At 42.1% G+C, this 22,055-nt stretch overlaps 1 protein-coding gene across 1 annotated transcript in view; it reads right to left on the bottom strand.

Moving 5' to 3' along the window:
- RSRC1 (arginine and serine rich coiled-coil 1) overlaps positions 1–22,055 on the bottom strand; it is a 3,250,950-nt gene that overhangs the window by 2,298,599 nt on the left and 930,296 nt on the right. The window contains exon 4 of the mRNA XM_044070481.1: positions 12,012–12,173. Within this exon, the coding sequence (XP_043926416.1) occupies positions 12,012–12,173 (162 nt within the window). The remainder of the gene's footprint in view (positions 1–12,011; positions 12,174–22,055) is intronic.

Genomic DNA, 22,055 nt, shown 5'->3' on the forward strand with positions numbered 1-22,055 from the left:
ACAGTTGTTTGTCAGGTGCCAGAATCTGCCATATCACCAATGAACTCAAGTCTCTCAACAGGTACTGTTATAACTCTGTCATAATCCATGCTGGAGTGAATGACTTGAGATGTACCTCCCTGGACTATATGAAGAGAGACATGATCGAGCTCATTGAGTGTGTGTCCCAAGCAGGTATGTCCCTAGCCTTAAGCAGCATTCTACCATCACTCAGAATGATGCCCCAATGCAAGCAGAAAATGACTGACTAACAACTGGCTTAGTTTCTGGTATCATTCAAAGAGGATCCAGTACCTGACAGCCTGGGATGACATGATTGACATGCCATGGATGCTTTGCCAAAGATGGCCTGCATCTGTCTCCTTTAACTTCAGGCTCCTAGCAAAGGCTTTTGCCTTCTCCATAGTGCCTTTTTTAGGCAATGCCATGAGGTCAAAACTACCAACATGAACATTTCATCAAAACATAAATTAAAGGTCATGCTGCTAAACTCTAGGAGTCTAAACATGAAACTGCACTCACTGCAAGCATTCTTAACCCCAGAAGAAGCTGACATTTGTGCGGTCACAGAAACCTGGTTCAAAACTGTGGAGAGCACCCCAGCCATACCAGGTTACTCATCCTATCATTTATTCAGACCCCAAGCCATGGGCAGCAAAACAAAAGGAGGTAGACTTGCAATATGTATATGTATATGTATATATATACATATATATATAAAAGACATACACACCTCTAGGCTGGTCAAACAGTATGATGCACAGAAAATGCTCCAGGTACAATTAACAATTGACAAGACCCCTATTCAAATCATAGCTAGCTACAGGTCGCCAACTCTGACTCAAGATGCCCACTCCACCTATCTGGACCTCTTCTAATCTATCAAGATAAACTCTATCAACTAGGCAACAATCCATATGTTACCAGATGGGTAAGCAAACTGGCTTACTGATAGAACCCACGTAGTGAAAATATGGGAAGCCACTTCAAGTAGTAGACCTGTAACAAGCAGTGCACCCCAGGGATTGGTCTTAGGGGCCTCTGCTGTTTGGGATATAGTTCTCAGAGGTGCAGGGCAAATCTAGTTGGCTGTGGCTGACCAAGTTTGCAGATGACTGCAAGGTGGGTGCAGTCATCACTTCCCCTAGTGATGTGGACATCCTCCAAGAGGATGTCAACCCAAACAAATGACTGATGCCAGAAACATGGCCTCAAACTGAATGCCAAAAAATGCATCATCATCCCTTTTGGGGAGAATGACATCCCCACAAATTATCACATTGATAATAAGGCACTACGCACACAATCAGTCATGAGGGACTTAGGAACTCAGGTTGATAGCAAACTGACTTTTGACCACCATATTGCCTCCAATGTATGGGAAGCTTTCTACATGGCCCACCCCATTAGTAATGGTATCTCATCCAGGGACAAGGTGGTCATAACATCCCTGTATCCTTCCCTTACAAGACCGATTATTGAATACGATGCCCCTTTCAGCATGTACCTCGCAATGCACACGCAGCAGCTGGAGAGACCACAGAGATTCCTCACCTAGAGAATCCAGGGCCCTCAAACATCTACCCTACATAGATATGCTAAAATTCCTGTCCATCTATTCAGTCTCCTACAGACTCCTCAGAGGTGACCTCTGTCTGGCATACAAAGCAATCTCAGACTCCACTCTGATGGGACTGCTGCATATTCACAAGTCAAGCCCCAGTCGAGTAACCCGCACGCGAGACCTCAACCTGGTCTGTGACATCAATAGGACTTGTTGGCGAAACAAATGTGTCCCAGATACTCCCCCTTTTGTGGAATAGACTCCCCTCTCCACCTAAAGCTGAGTACCTCATTAAATCTTTTTAAGTGCAACCTGGGATTGGATGGGGAACAGAAAATACAGCCCTGAGATTCCACCTATGTCCCTGCTGGACAGTGGCATAGAGTGCTGACTTGTTGGAACATGGCTAAATTCTTAGCTAGGCTTGTAAGGGCCTCAGGGCCAAAATTCTAGTAACTTTCTATGATCCTAAGTTCATGACATTAAACATCTTTCTAAAGAAATGGTAATTTAAACAGGGGCTATAGAAAAAGCAGGTCTCACTTCTACCCCTGCCCATGCAGGGATGAGAATCCACAAATCCATACAAATCCCATTCTCAACAGACTTAAAAGGACATTAATCCCTCTTTACACTTTGCTCCAGAGAGAGGTTATAGGTTCAAGATTACACAAGGCAATGAGTGGATGACAGCAGAATGCTTGCTATTAACTGAAGAGATACTGTCATGGGAAAGTACAAACCAATGGTAGTGCTGTGTCATGACAGGCCTGTAACGGGTCAGGCTCTAGCATCAAACCATTTTCACTGATGGCATGCGCCTACACTCATGAAGATAAGTCCCATTAGACAAAGGTCAAGAAGCATACATCTCAATGTATGGGCAATCACCACCAGCACAACTACTGCAGGAGGACCCAAGGGAGTCTTCTCAAACATAGTTACAGAGTCTCAGTGGATATGGGGAAGAGACTCCTTAATCCTAAATGTAATCCTTGCTAAGGACTTGAGGGACTGCTCCAAAGAAGAAGGTAGGTGAGATATGCGCTTTGGGTGTCTGTATTTGCATGAGTTGGTACAGGCACCCAGAAATAACTGTCAGGGGTGCATACTGTATGCTCTTCTCATCTTCAGTCAATGGCAGGTGTAAGCTTGATGCTACTTATTAGTTGAGAGGAAACTTGAAACAAGCAAGGAATACAAGGATGCTTAGTGGGTGGACTTTACAACAGGATGTTTAAACCAGTATCTGGCTCCCAACTCCCTTACTTTCTCAAGTTAATCTATTAATCTATCAAGGACCTGGGGATCCCTCGAGGGGCTTTCTAGTCAATCACTATGCAGGACATCCTGCACAGGTGGCATCTTCAAGGAGTTAATGAAGTACTTAAGTTTTCTCAGTGTCCTCTTCTTGGTTGAGCTGAGCACTGGCACTAGTGGCAATCCTTTGCATTATGCTCTTTTCCAGACAATATCTGCAGTGGCTAACTCTCTTCTAATATTCACAATTTGATGCAATTCTGAATCTTCTCTCTGTTTTGCTCAAATCAGAGTCCTGAGTCAGACTTGAGGGTGGGGGATTTTTAATTCCTACAATGAGCAGTTGTTTTCTACTGCTCATAAAGTTCATATCTCAGTAAATTATTTACTGTTGGAAATTACCCAGGTCTGAAGATAAACACCAAAAACTTTAAGGTGCTTCTGGTGTGAGTCCTGGCTTGTGACCAAATGACCATTTCTGCTGTTGACTGTTTAGTTTATCCCTTCAGTGTCACCTCTACTCGATAACCTTTTGAAATATGGGATGGTAAAATGTGTGTGCTCGTGCGAATGCATGATTATTCTCACCTTGTACTGTCAAAAGTCAGTTTAATAAAGAGTGTGTGTGTGTGTGTGTGTGTGTGTGTGTGTGTGTGTGTGTGTGTATTAAAAAATCTACAAATTATCCTTGGCTCAGTGGTGCAAAGAGATAAATCCCAGACTGTAAACTTGATAAACTGAGCTCAAATAACAGCTTGTGTAACAGAAGAGCTGGTAGGGGGGGACAGATGTGACCTTTTATTGCAGCGTCTATCAGTGAGAGGGAACTAGTGACTCCTGATCTGTGGATCTACCTCTCTGGGGTGGAGACAAACATCCACTGCAAGAAGCAGGTCACCAGTCAAGGACAGATGCGGCAACCTGAGCCAATGATGGTAGCCCTTGCAGGCTGCGTGTAGAAACATGTACATTCCTGGGTAGGTGCACAGGTGGTTTGTCCAGTGATGTTGGGGAAAACCACTACGAAGAGAGGTTAGAGAACTACAGGAAACTCCCTTTATTACTGCATGGGTGATGGCCATGTTTCCGCTAGTTCTTGCGTGACAGATTAACAAAGGGGATCTGGTGGCTCTCATCCCAATGGGGAATGAATGGGTAGCCAAAACAGCAACTCAAAGGTCAGCGAATACTAGGCTACAAATACGACAGAGTAAAAATACATAAATAGATTACACCAGCCTAACAAAAAACAAAAACTAAGCCAGATCGACTTCCTCACAAATTACAATCCAAAAAATATAACAAAAGTATTTTTTTATTTGCATTTTTACTGGGATAGTCCAAATGGGAATAGTCCCTTTTCAGTGCAGATCTGGGAAAGAAAACCTCAAAAAATATATATATAGATATATATATATATATATACGTACATGTATACGTACTGCGGTGGTGGTGGTGCTGTAGCGTTGTCGCCTCACAGTAAGACGTTGTCCGGTTTGATTTTCAGCTAAAGCGTCTTCTGTGTGGAGACATGCGTGAGTTGGCACAGCTTCATTGAAGGTTGTGCGTCAGGGCTGGCAACTCGGCACGTAAAAATCTACTGTCAGTCATTAGCGGACCAGAGTTCTGCTGTGGTGACCCCTAACCGGGAAAAGCCGAAAGACGCACATATAACAAAACTGAGTTGCTAATCAGTAAAATTACATTTATAGGATAAAGATAATAAGAAGTTATGTACCTACCATAACGTTCCATGGTAGTCGTCTTCTTCTCGCCTTCTTTCTTGCTGGTTGGGGTCGGAGCCAATCCTAGGCTCCGACTCGGCCATCTTCAAAAGCTCGAGAGCTGCTTACTGGCTCGAGGCCCCCCCCCCCCATATCCCATGATGCCTGGCACTATATACCCGGATCTTGTTTGGTAACCTAACTACAGACATAATAATAACAATTATAATAATACAGTAAATTTAGCAGGATACAGGAACCTACTGAAGAGACTGACAGTCAGAAGTAATAGCCAGAGAAGACTCAGATAGTGATCAACAAACCTAAGGAACTCTTCTCGGTCTACTAGGATAGGGGGATGGAGGGTAGGACGCAAGAAAGAAGGCAAGAAGAAGACAACTAACATGGAACGTTATGGTAGGTACATAACTTCTTAATGTTAAGTTGTCTATCTCGCCTTCATTCTTGCTGGTTGGGACAGCGTCCCTAGCACCTCAATCCTAGGTGGCTCATTGGAACAGACTCTTCAGAACAGTGGAACCAAAATCAGCTCTGCTTCTGGAAGCCACATCCAGCTTATAATGTGAAATGAATGTATGTGGATTAGCCCATGTAGCTGCTGCACAAATAGTTTCCATTGGCAATCTGGCCTGAAAAGCCACAGAAGTAGCTAGAGCTCTGGTGGAGTGACGTTTGGGTTTAGCAGGAAGCTCTTTATTTCTTAACTGATATATAAAAGTAATAGTAGAAGTCAATCACCTAGATAAGGTGACTTTTGACACTGGTATGCCTTGTTTTCCCTCAGCGTAAGATGGGAACAACTGGTCTGATTTTCTGATTTGCTTGGTTCTATGCAAGTAAAAGCGTACTTGTCTATGGACGTCCAACTGATGTAACTTGTATTCTGCCTTGTTGGAATAATTTGGAAAGAACACAGGTAGTTCAATGGACTGATTCAAATTATAATCAGAAGTAACCTTTGGAAGAAAGGAAGGGTTAGTCTGACGAGAAACTCTATCATTGTGAAAAACTAGGTAAGGAGGACGAACACAAAGAGCCTGAAGTTCAGAAACTCTTCTGGCTGACGTAACTGCGACCAGAAGAAGGGTTTTCCAAGAAAGAAACTTCAAGGAACAGGAAGCTGCCGGTTCAAAGGGGGGCAGTATCAGGGAAGCTAAAATCAAATTCAGATCCCACGGAGGCGGGGGATCTCTTACTGGGGGCCTGAGTAGAGTGGTCCCTTTAAGAAAGGCTTTACAAAGCTTATGGGACATGATGCTGGAATCAGATAGGCCCGTATGAAAGTTTGAAATTGCAGCTAGCTGAACTCTAATCGTGGCAGAAGAGGATCCTGTTTGAAAAAGTTCTGCTAGAAATTTAAGAAAAACCATTTCCACTTGCTAGCATAAGTTTTTCTAGTGGTCGACTTATGCGAGGATAAGATGATTTCATGCACCAAATGGGAGATGTTGGGAAGCCTGGCTAAGGTCGGAAGTGGAGAAACCAAGCAGTGAGCTGGAGAGATTGAAGAGATTGGTGAGTCCGCCCAATTGATGGATCAGAAGGTCTGGAATTGGGTCCAGGGTCCAGGGCTGCTCCAGAAGGTGATGATGCAGGAAAGGGAACAAAATTTGTCGAGGCCAGCAAGGAGCAATGAGGATCATCCCAATGTGGTAGCTTCCCAATGTGGTAGCGTTCTGAATTAGTTTGGGAATCAGGGGAAATGGAGGGAATGCATAAAGAAGTCCCTGGGGCCAATCGTGAACTACAGCGTCTCTGGGGAGGTGTCCGGGAAGAGGGAGGAGAGAGAAGAAATTGTTGCACTTGCTGTTGAAGGGGGTGGCAAAAAGGGTGCAGCAAGGCTGACCCCATTTGCAGAAGATTTTGTCCGCCACAGTCTGATTGAGAGACCACTCATGAGGCATGAGAATTGCTCTGCTCAGCCTGTCTGCTATAACGTTGGACTTCCCAGGGATGTGCGCTGCTATCAGAAACCGCTGGGAAGAGATCGCCCACTGCCAAAGTCTGAGTACTTCTCGACATAAGGGGTATGACTTGGTTCCGCCCTGCTTGTTGATGCATATTGTCTGTTTGAATTGCAATGGTCCCGGTGGAAAGAGAGTTCTGAAGAGCTTGCAACGCTAAAAGCACAGCTCTCATCTCCAAGACAATGATATGCAGATGGTACTTGTGAGGCTGACAGGTGCCTTGGACTGTTCTGCCCTGAAAATGGCCCCCCCACCCAATCAGGGAGGCGTCCGTGGTCACCGTAGCTACTGGAGGAGGAAGAACGAATTGTCTGCCCTGGTGTAATCATGGGGAAACCATCCACCAAACAAGTTGTTTTTTGCATGACTGTGAGATCATTATCATGTGAGACATTGGGAGTTGCTGGAAGGACCATTGTGTGAACAACATCCACTGAAGAATTCTCATGTGAAAACGTGCAAGGGGGACTAGTATTACAGCTGCTGCCATGAGACCCAATGTTTTTAGGACAAATCTGGCCTGAATCTTTCTGCAACCTAATAAGACCTGCACATGTCATCGAATGGCTAACACTCTGTCTACTGGGAGAGTCGCTGACATGTCCTTTGTGTTTAAATTTGTGCCTATAAAGGTGATAGATTGACAAGGTGACAATGCAGACTTTTCAAAATTTATTGTGAGGCCTGGAGTGGAGCACGTTTGGATGGTGTAGTCTCTGGCTCACAGCAGGTGATGCCTGGTGGTTGCAGTAAGGAGCCAGTCGTCTAAATATGGAAACACCTGGAATCCTTGCCGTCTCAAGTGAGCGGTGACTACTGCCAAACATTTTCTGAACACCCTGGGGGCTGTGGTGAGACCAAAGGGCAGCACTCTGAACTGATAATGACTGCCTCCTAGCTGGAAGCGGAGGAATCTTCTGGAGCATCTGTGCATTTTGATATGGTAGTACACGTCCTGAAGATCTATGGAGCACATCCAATTGCCCTGACCCAGAAAGGGTAAAATGGACTGTAGCGTGACCATCCAGAACTTCATTCTTTGAACAGACCTGTTTAGTTTGCTGAGATCCAGAATGGATCTCCAGTCCCCTGTCTTTTTGGTACCAAAAAGAACCTTGAGTAAGTTCCGGATCCTTGTTGGTCTGCTGGGACTGACTGGATGGCTCTTTTTCTTAGCAGTTTTGAAATTTCTTGAACTGCTTGATCCCTTAGATTGGGTGGAACATCTGGAAGGGATTTGCTGGAAAAGAGTGGAGTGCGAAAGAAGTGGATTTTGTAGCCTTCGGATATGATAGAAAGTACCCATTTGTCTTGTGTTATACTTTGCCAGGCTTTTGGGTACAGTGATAATCTTCCCCCGACTGCCTCTGAAGGTGGACAGTCGGGCAGCACTTCAGGGATGCTGGAAGGGCTTGTCAGAGAAGGATTCTCTTTGGCCCTGATTTTGCAGACCCCCCCTGCCCCTAGGGCGGCATCTATTGTTGTTCCCTCCTCTGTCCCTGGAGGGGAACTCTCCACGTGTGTCAGGCACGGCTCCCTGGGATTTCCGGAACCACAACTTCCCACTCTTCTGACCCTTGGGATACGGTCTTGAGGGAGTGGAAAAACAGACTCCAACGTCAGAGAGAGTCTTGCCTTCCTGCTCACATCTGGTAAGGGTATCCTTCACCTGTGGTCCAAACAGAGCAGAACCATCAAAGGGGGTGTTGGTGAAAGACGCGTTGAAGGGTTCCGCAAAGTTGCATAACCGCATCTAAGCGTGTCTCCTCAAAGCCACACCAGTGCCTGCGGCCCTACTCGCTCCATCGGCTGCATAAGAGATGAGCCGCATGGAGGAGTTTTCGACAGAATTTAGAGTCGCCAGCTGGGAGGCAATCTTAGCCTGAGCCTCCGCAGCTGATGGATCTTGAAGGGTATCTCCTAGTTCTTTAAGGAGATCCCTTTGAAGGCGGGTGAAATGGCACAAATAGTTCAGAGACCTCATGGAAAAGGTCGCTGAGGAAAACATCCGCTTCCCATATCTGTCCATCGTCCTAGATTCCTTATTAGGGGGATGGACAGATGAAGAAGTTTCAGCCAACTCCTTTTTAGTGGCCGCTGCTACCACCATGGCATCAACGGGAACACCCTTGGTCAGAAATTGCTTGTCTTGAGGGGCAGTGATGAATTTTGTGGGCCTACGGGGAGTTGGTTCCATTGAGTCTGGAGCTGACCACGCCTTTCGAGCCACCACCGACATCAGTGGATCGAAAGGCGGAGACACCCAGGAGGTGGAAGATCGGGAACCAAACGCATCCAGGAATACCGACTCATCCTCGGAAGGGTTAAGGGTAGTCCAGTTCCCCCTCTGCCTAAGGATTTCAAGGATGTCTGAGAATGAGACATCCTCAGAGGGGGATCTCGGGGACCCTTCCGACTCCTCCAAGTCAGTATCTGAAGTGACAGACTCCGGGGAGTCAACATGCTTCCTCTTGCATTTCCTCTTTTGAGGGTCTCCTCTGAATGAACGAGGGAGGCCTTGGAAGAGGAAGATACACCCAATAGGGTGCCCTGGAGCGCTTGTTCTCTACGCTTGGGGTCTGGAGATGGGGCAGAGGCAGGAGCAGGCACCGATGAGGCTGACCGTAATGCTGACTCAGATGCCAGCACACTCCTCATGACCTCGAAGGCGCCCCTTCCCGATACCAGAGAAGGCTCCGAACTCACCTGCGCCGAAGATCCGAGAGGGAGAACGGGGTCAGACAAGGGTCCGATGCCACTCGCCCCCTTGGAGCTGACGAGGGAGTCCCGGCACCCAGATCCTTCCAAGGACGGCACCATGGAAGAGATCGGAGCTGACGACAGAACCGAAAGGGGAGGTATTGTCGCCGATGGACCCACTGTTCCAGCCACAGCATGCTCCAGCTCAGAACTCAAGGGATGAGTGGAAGGAGGAACTATTGAAGAAACAGGTAGAGCCAAGCCCTGATGAGGGGGGCTGGATAGCATTTTTGCCAGGGCCTGCGACTTTAAAAGCCTGCTCACCACTCTCTCCAAATCATGGTCAGATAGCCTAGACGACCGAGAAGAGTGGGACCGATGACTATGCTCAGATTGAAGTAAGGGTTATCCTGGAAACGAGTGTATCGACTCCAAGGATGGTGACCCGGAGCGTTTTCGACTCCCTGGCAGTTCCAACGGAAGAGTCGGGGCCAAATGAGAGATAGGTACTTCGACTCCAGTCGGAGCCGAAGCTGACGTAGAGATAGTCTGGAACCGAAGTTGAAGCAGAAGCCATACCCGGCGATGGCTCCGAGCTGGGAGCCGACGGCTTCGATGGCCTAGAAGGTTTCACTGACTGAGTCTTGGCCGGTGATCCTTCAGGTTTAAGCAAACCCCTAAGGATAAGCTTATTCCTATGCTCCTGCAGGACTCTTGGACTAAAGCTGTGACACACCGAACAAGAGTCCTGCAGGTGTAGGGAGCCCAAGCAGTAGGCACAAGAAGTGTGACCATCTGTCAGAGACATTTTCTGACAGCATGAGTCACACTTCTTGAATCCCGACACTTTTGTGCCTTTAGACATTCCTGTGAAGGAAAATCAAATACAAAGAACAAGTATAATGGAGAGTAGGTAACTGGAAAAAAATATACACAAACCACACAAGTTCCCACACCCTAACAGCACACACACTATATAAGACCTACAAACTACCACAATTTCTAATGAACTTTTGTCTACCTTAAAAAATAAAACAATGATAAGCCTCTAACTAAAACGGCTTACTTTGAAAAGGCAAACGGGAGTGGGGGAAGGAGAGGAAAACTCTCTAAGGAAAAAACAAGTTTTAAGGGGGATTAACACTAACAAACTACCACAGAACCTACAGCTAGGCTATGACAATAAGCGTATATCTAATAAAGTACAAAAAAGTCCTAAATATTATGAATAAAGAGAAAAAATACGACCTGAGCCAGTAAATGCAACCTCGTAGCAGAAGCGGCAAATGAGATCTGGGTATCTAGCGCCAGGCATCATGGGATATAGGGGGGGCCTCGAGCCAGTAAGCAGTTCTTGAGCTTTTGAAGATGGCCGAGTTGGAGCCGAGGATCGGCTCCGAACCCAATGAGCAAGAATGAAGGCGAGATAGACAACTTAACATTAAATATTTAACCAACACATTGTATAAGACTAGCTGAAAACCATCAAAGACTATAATAGCCTTCAAAAATATAACTAAACCACACAATGACTGAAACACTAAATTCAACCACAAAACAAAAACATAAATATAAAAGTGCAGGCAACCTCTCCCAGTGACTTCAAAGGCAAAATATTCAACTAATTAAACATAACAAAAGCACAAAATACACACTACTGACCAACTGATAAAGCATTCACAACCTATACCAAATACAAATCCCCCAGGTTTATCCTGCCTGGCCTCCAGGACACATGAGGAAAGCATTGCTATTTATTTATTTATTTTACCCAAGGGGTGTTTTGGCTAGGCTCTTAATGGCCTTAGTGACTAATTCCATACTATCCACCTATGAACTGAGTCTCCATCTAACTTATACAACTGCATATGCAGCTAACACAAGGGCAAAAAGCAAACTAAAGCTGAAAGGGAAATTATTGGCAAGTACAAAATGTTCTCATATGAACTCATCAAAAGTTTACATAGTGGTGAAATATAAAGTTCATTTTACAGCACCAAGTAAACTAAACTTTGATTAGTAGGTTCATCTTAGCACTTCTGGGTGTGGGACAGTGGTAAAATAGTACTTGGTTCTGTACAGCATGCCTATGTGTTGATTAAGCAAATTTAAGCACACTACTCATTGCCCCCAGCTCTCGCCATACAGACAAACATGAGAGGCTCCACAAGCTATTACTTGTGTGTGTGTGTGTGTGTGTGTGTGTGTGTGTGTGTGTGTGTGTGTACTTTAGTTTGCTTGTTTTTCTTAGAAAATTCTACTGTAGAAAGATATCCCAAAAGGCCCATTGTCAGAATCTTACGGCATTTGACTTGTCTGCAATATCTGTAAATAAGTAACTGTGACTAGATCACAAGGAATATTTAGAAAAAAGCTGTAACATGCCAAATACATGTAAAATTAGCAGGTAGTCTGTGGATAAATAATTGAAGAACACAGCAGTGAAAACTCACATTGTAATTACTGAAAGGACTGCGTTATTTTACTTAGAAAAAACAGAAAACGACAACAATCTCTTAAAACACTATTAACTACGGTACTAACCGGCTTCACATTTCCGGTACTAAAGACTTCAGTGCTTGAATTTGGACAGTGAAATGCATTCCATTCAAGTGGCTAACTTCACTCTGTGTAGACATACATAAGAAGGGATACAACCTCCCACAGTGGAGTACTTTATTACTTACAAATCATCCTACCAGTCCTATCTAAAAGGCACCTAAGCTCTCTTTAGCCTGCAAATTATCCATTAACACTTTTACAAATGCCACTTACCCATGTTTGCTAATGTGAAGTTCCTTTTTGCTTTTCTCCCTTTCCTTTTCTCTTGCCCTCTCTTTATCTCTGCCTTTACGTCGTTCCCTTTCACGGGACCAGCTATGACTCCTCCTCCGAGATGACCTCTCACTACTCCGGCTACGAGATCGTGGGCGATGTCTTCACAACAAAATTAAAAAGATCAATTATTTCCTTTATATTTTCTGTTAATTAAACTTTGCCGCTTAAATATTCCAATGATCAGAGCAACAAATAACTGTTAAGTCTAAACTACAAATTCTTCTTTAACATTCACCAGTCAAACAATTCATCTGAAGTTTTCTCTAAACAGCTTTAATGAAAAAGATTGTCTTTTTAATATACTTTTCACCATTCGAAACAGAAGCCACTGCCTACTGTTTATGATGCTCCTTCACCATTCAAAACAGAAACTACTGCAGACTGTTTATAATGTTTCATCTAGAGTGCTCACAGTTTTGTCTACTTAAAGCATTTTTAACTGAAACAAACATGTACAGCCAGTATCTCTACATAGTAATGCTTTTTTGCCTTGCAGAAGTTTTCAGCTTTTAATTGAAAAAAAAAAAAAACTGGCATTATATAAGTATGATCCTTTTTGATGTTTTTAACTTGTAGATGTTTCATCTTCCGTTTTCAGTGGTGAATGCTTCCAAGTCAACTACATTAACTTACAATTCTTTCACTGCTCATCCCACTAGATGGTTCCAGTTAGCTACTGAAATTATCATAGGTTCATAGGTAGGTACTAGGCTATCAGCCCAAGGGCCCAAGTAAGCCTAGCCAACAAGGTTCCCTGGCTTACGCCACCCAAGAAAGGTAATTTCCTGTGCCCCTGTCGAGCAGAGCCACATAAGTGATCCCTGGGGTGTAGTTCCTATTTCCCATTCACTCATCAAGATATTTCTTGAAGAGTGCTAATGAGGAACTTTGCTTGACATAGATGGGTAAGCTTGTTCCAGAGTATAGGAAATCTCTGGGACAGGAATCCATCCCTCCAGCATGTCCCATTTATTGTGGTGACAAGGTTTAGGTCCCTAGGGATTGGAATTTCTTTAGGTGTAGCATGTCCAACAGCTCTGGGTTTAACATAGCTTTATATGTTAAGGCAGAGATCTCCTCAGAGTAGGCGATATGCTACAGAGTAAAGCTGGAGTTTTTTGAGACTGTCAGTGTAGGGCATCTGTTTGAGGCCAGTAATCCTCTTTGTGAGGTACTTCTGTGGCCTTTCCAGCTGCTGCAGATGTCTTGTGAGGTACATTCCAAAAGGGGCATTGTACTCTATAATGGGTCTAATGAGTGCTGAGTAACTTAGAAGGTGCTCTGACTGCATAGTCCCCCAAGTTTACTTTCAAGACCATGCCACTAGGAAATAAGTGATTTACTTGTTTTACTTTTCAGAACAGCTGTACTACCAACGCAGAACTAAAGTACGATAAAGTGTGTGTGTGTGTGTGTGTAAATGCAATACATTTTAACTAACTTCTACATGGAAGAAATTAACAAATGCAACAGTAAGAAAAGTTGTTGATAACAATGTTGCTAATATCGTAATCAAGAAATGTATTCTACAATACAAAAAGTACCTGGAATTAACTGTTTGAACTTTACTAATTATTACTAGTGATATGTGCTAAAATACTGTGATTATTTTAGCACATATCACTAAATCTTATGAAATACATAGAAATTCTCTCTCTCTATTTTTGATGTTGCTGCAAGTTGATCAGGAAGACAGAAAACTCACCCTTCCCTGCACTTGGTTCACTTCACACTATGTACTGACAGAAAAAGGAGTCACCTTTTCAAAAGAAAATGCACAGTAACTCCAAGGCATTCAGTCTTAATGGTTGGAGGTCCACCTACTGCTCAGTCACACAACAGGCAAATGAAGATGGAAGGACTCAAGCCCTGTACTCTTTGGTTATAAGAAACATCACATTAATACTTCAGAGGCTTAATCCTCTGCTTTAACTGCTAGACAACAGTATTTCTGCAATTCAGACTTTTCTTTTTGTGTACTCCAGGGTCTCCTATGAATGTGGAAACAATACAAGGCAAGTAATCATAAGAATGAGAAGATACCTAACTGGATTGACTTTATAATCTCAAAATACTGAAATCTCGAATTTCAATATATCGAGACTGTAAAGCCGAAAATTCAAAATACCGAAACCCCAAAAGCACGAAATTCAAAATTGCGACTTTTAAATACACCATCCACCACACAAACACACATACACCTTTCCTCCTCACACAACAACAAACAAAACACACACAAACACAACACAAATACACGAACCTACCCTACATATAAGCAGGGGGGCAAGCCCCCATGCACCTTCCATGTGGGGGCTGCACCCCCCCCGCTACTTACTAACTCTGAGGTCACACTAAAGAGACAGACACTAAACCCACCACTACACACTCTACATTCCCCTAACACACATCACATACATACAAACACCACCATTCTCAACACTTACACACACACACTTACTTACATACCTTAACCTGCACCTACAACTTCCCAACACACTAACATACACTAAAATCCCTACCCAAAACCCTTAACATATAATCTCCAGCTATCCATTAACACAGTGCACCACCACAACATTTCTGGATTCAGTTATGTGGGACTTTCGCGCAACTGGGCTTTTGATATTTTAGTCTCAAGATACTGAAATTCGAGATTTCAGTATTTCGAGAATGTGAAGTGCACCCACCTAACCAAATACATATTTAAGTAGGCATACTTGAAAGATCTTGCTACCCTGAAAATAGGCACTGCCCAGCAGGGCTAACAGTCAACAAACCATTAATAACACAAAACATTAATATGTGATGTCCTATGATAATTCTTTTTTAATAACATCACCTCAGTTCTTAACATTTCAAATTCAGCCTGTAAATGCATGAATTTATTCAAATCGTCTCATATAATATCCTTACCTGCATTTTGTGCGCAACACCTAAGCTAGTAATGCCCCTGGCAGAGGAACAAGCTTTTGTCAAAAGCAATGTCAGCCGAGATCAACAGGCTCCACTATGTCTAGCTCCAGACTTTCTCCATGGAAGCTGTTCCTTATATTACCCATGTAACCCCAAACATAATTTAGTCAAGTTGTTGCACGTTGCTGCAAAAGCAAGCTCTAACAGAGGTAACTTCTTCTGTGGAAATATATTTTGGACAAGTACAAGTGTTCAAACACTTGGTCAAAGTACTTCTTGCTGGACATCATCCAGTAATAGCACTGCAGAAATCTTCAAAGTAGCAAGTCAGCCTATATGGTTCTGCTGCATTATTCTCTGTGTACTTAAATAAATTACAGTTAAGAATATTAGGTCCTATAGCTTAACAAAAGATTTACTCAACTCATATTCTATTTTATTTACATATACATTTTTCAATGAATATGGAAAGAAACTACAAAAATCTTTTCCACTGTCATCTTGTTTGCAGCTTTGAATTTGTTAATATTATAAGGTACATAAAAATGGCATCCAATTTATTCTCTAAGGATGCACACATTAATTTAATGCAATCTATTTCACACTTGTTTATCAAAAATCAGGCAAATGCCTCCAGCATATTACAGTCGTGCTTTGTAGCTTCTTAGTGTCATTTTCCTCTGTACCCACTTAAAGCTTGTAAAACACTTTCTTCTCCTGAAGGGGTAACACTACTACTGCTCCTAATAACCACATCGCTGTTTGTACAGATAGGTTTTTTCAAAAGAAATATTTGGATACAATCACAAAAGTACTTCATTTTTACTTTCATAAGCATCATATGCAGTTCTTGCAACTGAATATTTATTTGCCATGGACATTTGAGAATTGACTAACTGCAATTTCTCCATACTACACCAAGTGTTCGTAGTGTTAATACTTCATTCCTCCCAGGCTACTCCAACACAGGGATAAAGTGCAACTTAAACTGTGGCAGCCAAGTTCTCTGCATCTAAATGGGTTTTCGACTTATTTCTGTCAGAATCTAGGATGGACGTATAAGCATGTTTTGCTGATAGATCTCTACTTTCACTTGTCTCAGCAAACATAAAATAACCTGCTTTTTTAAGTCTGTTGTAGATGCACAAAATTTCATAAGGTTTCAGCAAGAGTTGTAGTTTTCAACATGCCTCCTAAACTAGAGAGTCACTAACACCACCAACACTCTAAAGAACGTTTACTTTGATACTAGCCATTAATTTTTCAAACAAGAGAGAAAAAGCAGTCGAACAATGCCTGCTAGTGCTAACAAGAAGAAAATTATAGCTATAAAACGATGTCCTAGTTAAAATCATAACAAATACGGTCCAACCTTTTAATGAAGATAGCAAGCACCAAAGCGAAACCGAGCTCTTCTAACTTTTTACCAATGTGATGATCTGAGATACTACCACCCATGCTCGGAGAAGTAGGGCAGTGTATATGTAACATATGCCAGCACAGCTAGATAGAAATTTTGTAAAGAATCGTATGTTACTTGTATATCAAACTGATTTGTACAGATGCTTGTGCTGAAAATGTACTTGTAAAGTTGCTTACGTTAAAAATGTAACAGTAGGTCCTGACTGTACTGTAACTGAATTAAATGTGTATGTTTTAACAGAAAATACTGGAAGAGAAGAGGTTAATCTCAGTCCCAGCTAACTTTGAAAAATAGTTGACATTAAATTAGGCTATAAAGATTGTATCCTACAGTTCTGGTTGCAGCCAGAGACAAAACGTCTAGGAAACCCAAGTATTAGGGAAGCCTTCTTTATTGCCTCTAGCAGAGCTAATTGCTATTCTGGAAGGATAGAGGTTTGAAATTGTTTTATGACTTCTTGAAGCTGCAGCAGATCTGAGCAAAGCTCTATCTGTTTGTATAATAACACAAAGGTGCTAACATCCTGGCAGCTTCTAGTGCTGGTGATAGTGTGGGAAACAGAGTCAGATGACCAGATGTGATGTCATTCTGTAAGCTATTCCAAAAATAATATTTAGATATTATATTGAGAAGTCTATCAGTCAGACTAAGCACTCTGTTTTGGAAACCTGACATAGAAGGATCCCACACCTACTTCATCTTGCCTTGCTCTAGTAAGTGAACCAGAGAATAGTACTCTCTAAATTAGTCAGGAAAATACAGTGAGATTAGTTAAGTACTGTTTTTCTGTAACTGTGTGAATTTTTCCAGCTGTGTTATTTTTAATATTTCCTGTGACTGAAACTCTGGTGTTTACTATAAACAGATATTTAGTATGTTCATGTTCTTTTATTATTACTAAATATATTTTAAACTTGTCATTGTGGCTGGTCCTTTTAGAAAATATTTAAGTTTTGAAAGTATTTCCATTATATTTATTTGGCGATAACTCTGGCCACTCCTGAAAGCCTTGCTGTTTGGTCAACATTACCATCTGTATTAATATTAATTTCACTCAGCATAACTGGATGCCCTTTTAAGAGCCTTATAGTAACTGACTGGTGGCAGTGAATCTACCTTACAGTCTAGGCAAAGTTGGTAGAGTAGGTAATCTGCGACAGCCTTTCCAAGGTGTGTGTGTGTGTGTGTGTGTGTGTGTGTGTGTGTGTGTGTGTAAATTAAATTTCAAAGAGTGTGTGTCAGCTATTTGGAGCAGGGACATGAAGCACTGGTTTCACAGAGAGGGTGCTGAAGGACTTGGCTGAGGACTTAACCCTACAGTTGTGCCAGTGAGGAGTCTTACTGGGAACTCTGGAAGGAGAGAGACAGAGAAACCCAGACTCTGGGCTGTGCGTGTTCCCTGTGTGCTCTTAAGGGAAATTGTGCAGAGTGGTCTGTATCTGGAAATACTGAGTGTATCCCTTTGCATTCCAAGTAAACGTCCCTCTCCAGTGTCAGTGGTGAGGATTCAGGCTCACTGATTACTAGCTCAGAAAAATAATTAAAATTTCACAGCAAATGATAAGCAGAGCAGTTACCAATGGCACTTCAGTCATAGTTTATGATAAAGTTCAATCAACTGAGCAAATATCAATTTTTGACAAATTTCAGCCACTGCTGATGATGCAACAATTGCATCATCAGTGAAGAAATTCAATCACTGCAGCTTACTCATTGCTCCAAAATTGCACATCAAAAGTTTCTGATGAAAACTAGGTATTTGAGGTAACATTTCCTCTGTTAAAGTATAAGAGGTCAAAGTGCGCTGGATCTTTCAGGGGTCAAAAACCTAGACACAGGTCTTGACAGTTCAGCTATTTAATTTTCTCAGTTAGTTTGCTGTACCAAGGTAATGTCTCGGAATGTCACTTAACTTGCCAAGTCATTAACATCGATTAAACATAGCTCTACTCAACTTTCAAGCTGACGTGATTACATATAACTGCCACCTAATGCTTTCTATTTTGTACTGCTGACCAGTTGTTTTGTAAGCTAAACTGCAATCATGCAAAATCATCTTACATTAACTTTCTTCAAAGGCATATGACAAGCTGTATTCTGCATCTTCCACTGCTTTGAGGTTGTGCTGACAGCAATTGTACATCATCTTTGATTTTGCATATGCACCATCCATAACCAGCTCATCATATCGTTTATCACACCCGAAGATGAACTGGCTGGTACATCGGCTTACAAAGTTTGAATTTATAAAGTCATCAGCCAACTGTTAGACAATATGCACAAGCAGTGCATCTAGAATGTTTCAAGTTTTTTTAGTTGTGCCTTAATGTACGTCTTCAATTCATACAGAACAGAATAAGTGTGCCTACTGCAACGTAAATTCTCTTTTTGGTTTGCAAAGAGATGTATTTACAGGTGCAAAGCCAGAAGAGGGAAGATATGACTGACTGATCCCAGTAGTAATCTCTAAGAAATCGTAACGTGTATGATATTTTGCAGCCCAGTTTGTGAAAATGTTGACAAATTCTTGGGATATACCTTCAAGCAGATGGGGGTTTCTCTATGTCATACACTAGGGTTACTAAGAGTGTTATCTGGAAACTCATTTAAGAGACAGCTGTATGTGTCATGAGCTCCCTGCATTTATTCATCTAATTCTGATTCTGCAGAAATAGTAATATCAGCGCAGATGAAGTTCAGAAGTCTGATGTTACTGAACTTTATATGCTACTGTGTTCAGAGCTTGACTATATATCTAGTTAACAGCAATGCTGAAAGGTGTTAGTTTCACATGTGTTTATGCATCCTTCTTTTATAGATTAAAATAATTAGGGCATTATGATAATCTGCAGAGACAGATTGTGCCGTCCAATTTTTTTGGGAAAAGCTGTTTGAATGCATTTTGCCTGTATCACCAGTAGCATTGATGATCTTGGGTGGCAATTAGTTGATTTCTCTTGCTTTGCTATTCTTCAGCCATTCGACTGTCTCCTTGAGTTCACTTACTACTGGAGACTTCTCCAGAACTTTAATAAGTATAGCATTCTTAAAAGTATACATTGTTAGACCTGAACACAAAAAAAAAAAAAAAAAAAAAGCAAAGCAGCTGATGAAATGAATATGAAAAGTGACATTAAAGGTTAATGAAACAATCATCCGGGAACATTCCAGAGATAGCAGAACAAAACATTAATAGAGAATTAACAAATACGACTTCTAAGAAATAGCAAATGAGAAAAAATCCAAGTATAAGCTACCAGTGACTACTACAAAGCAATAAATGCAGCGAGATGACTTTCAGAAAGGTTTCCAGCATCCAAGGGTCAAAAGAATACTGCAAAAATTAAATAAACTTACTTGCTAATCATCAACAAAAAGATACAGTTTGACGCTTGCAACTTTCCACTCTACAACGTGGTGTTGTCACTGGAGAGGTTTTGTACACCACAGAGAGGATTTAATTTGGAGCCAGATTTCAAGAGATTCGTTTCTCTCAAACAGTTTGATACAGAGTGGTAGTATCTACAATTGATCAGTTTATATGTAAAACATGACAGCAGTAAGGCTGGTATAGTGGTTAAGTAGGCTTGCCAGCTGTCCGGTTAAAAAAATTCATCAAAACTGGACTCGTGAAGTCCGTTTTTTTGTTTTTGTGCCGCCAGAGCGAGGAGAGGAGAAAGTAAATGTATCCAGCTCAAACGGGAGCATTTTTAGTGAAGAAAATGTATTATGTGCATGACATACATACTTAACAGTAGCAGTGCAATTACTGCCACCCGTGTTCTCTCCCCTTTAAGTACGGCTTAAGCCATCATGCATCTGTGCTTATTCCACCACTCACCAGCGTGGAATGGAAATAATCGCGCAGAAATTTTAAGCAGCACAGTTCCAGCGTGAAGAACAAGAGCCAAGACTAGGGGGCGTGTCACCTCCACGTACAGACAGTGTAAAAACTTTCAGACTACGGCAGAAATAATTAGATAGTCAGCCTAGGTCAGGTGAGGACTTAGCAGATAGCAGTGTGTTACTCTCTCTTTTTTGTAATTCTAATTCATAATCATCATAGCAGCCTTTTAAGCATAACATCATTATTAGGTCAATGCCCTCCTGCTACTCTCTGAGGAAAGGGAAAGTCTGTGCTGTGTCACTACAGCAGAGGATGATGACAGTAGTGAGTCTGACATATACACACATATATATATATATATATATATATATATATATATATATATATATATATATATATATATATCTGTACATAGAAGTATGTACATATATATTTTGTTAGCATATGCCTGCCTCTGTGTGATGGAGGGAAGGATCTGTGTAAGATTGTAACTGTGGCACACTTAGCAGGATCAAGGAGATCAGAGTCCGGGCCCAAGCCAAGAGGTCAGTATAAGTTTTGTATGGTATATATTGAGTATTAAGTGTGTGTGACAGAGAAAGTGAGGGAAATAATAATAATAATAATGTAGGGCATCAGATTAGATTTTGGTGTTTAGGGCAGCCAGCGCAACTACTCACATTCTTCTTCTTCTTTCAGCTGTTCCCGTTAGGGGTCGCCACAGCAGATCACCGGTTTCCATTTCTTCCTTTCCTCTGCATCCTGCACTGTCACACCAACCACCCTGCATGTCCTCTCTCACCACATCCATAAACCTTATCTTATGCCGTTCCTCTTTTCCTATTACCTGGTAGCTTCATCCTTAGCATCTTTTTCCCAATATACTCTGCATCCCTCTTCAGCACATGTCCAAACCAACGTAATCTTGCCTCTTTGGCTTTGTCTCTAAACCTTCCAACCTGGGCTGACCCTCTAATATACTTATTTCTAATCCTGTCCACCCTCGTCAAACCCAATGCAAATCTTAACATCGTTAACTCTGCCAAGTCCAGCTCTGACTCCTGCCTTTTTGTCAATGCCACTGTCTCCAATCCATATAACATACATAGCTGGTCTCACTACCCTCTTGTAGACCTTCCCTTTCACTGTTACTGATACTCATCTGTCACAAATCACTCCTGACACTCTTCTCCACCCACTCTATCCTGCCTGTACTCTCTTCTTCACCTCTCTTCCACACTCACCATTACTCTGAACTGTTGATCCCAAGTATTTAAACTCGTCCACCGTCGCCACCTCTACTCCCTGCATCCTCACCATTCCTCTATCTTCCCTCTCATTCACACACATGTATTCTGTCTTAATCCTGCTGACCTTCATTCCTCTTCTCTCTAGAGCATATCTCCACCTCTCCAGGTTCTCCTCCACCTGTTCCCTATTCTCACTACAGATCACAATGTCAACTGCAAACATCAGCAACTACTCACATTATGGTATGAAATAAAATATTATTAGTAAAAATAGAATAATTCATTTTACGACGAATCTCGTCAAAGCTGAATGTCTCTCCATGAAGTACCCAGTTAAGGAAAGTGTTAGAATCCCAGCCAGTGACAATAAAAGTACCCACTGTCTGCTAGTAACAAGAAGTTAAAATACTCCACAAAGACACCTCTTATGGCCTTCACCGAAAACTTGCACCTGAATCAGAGACATTAGGTTTCTGAAACTAAAAGCATCTGGAGGTAAAGAAGTAGGAAAATAAAGTCTTTTAGAGAATGAGCCTGAACCTTCTAAC

This window comes from Protopterus annectens, chromosome 4.part1 (assembly GCF_019279795.1).
Source record: "Protopterus annectens isolate FY-2018-M chromosome 4.part1, PAN1.0, whole genome shotgun sequence".
NCBI classification, from domain to species: domain Eukaryota; kingdom Metazoa; phylum Chordata; order Ceratodontiformes; family Protopteridae; genus Protopterus; species Protopterus annectens.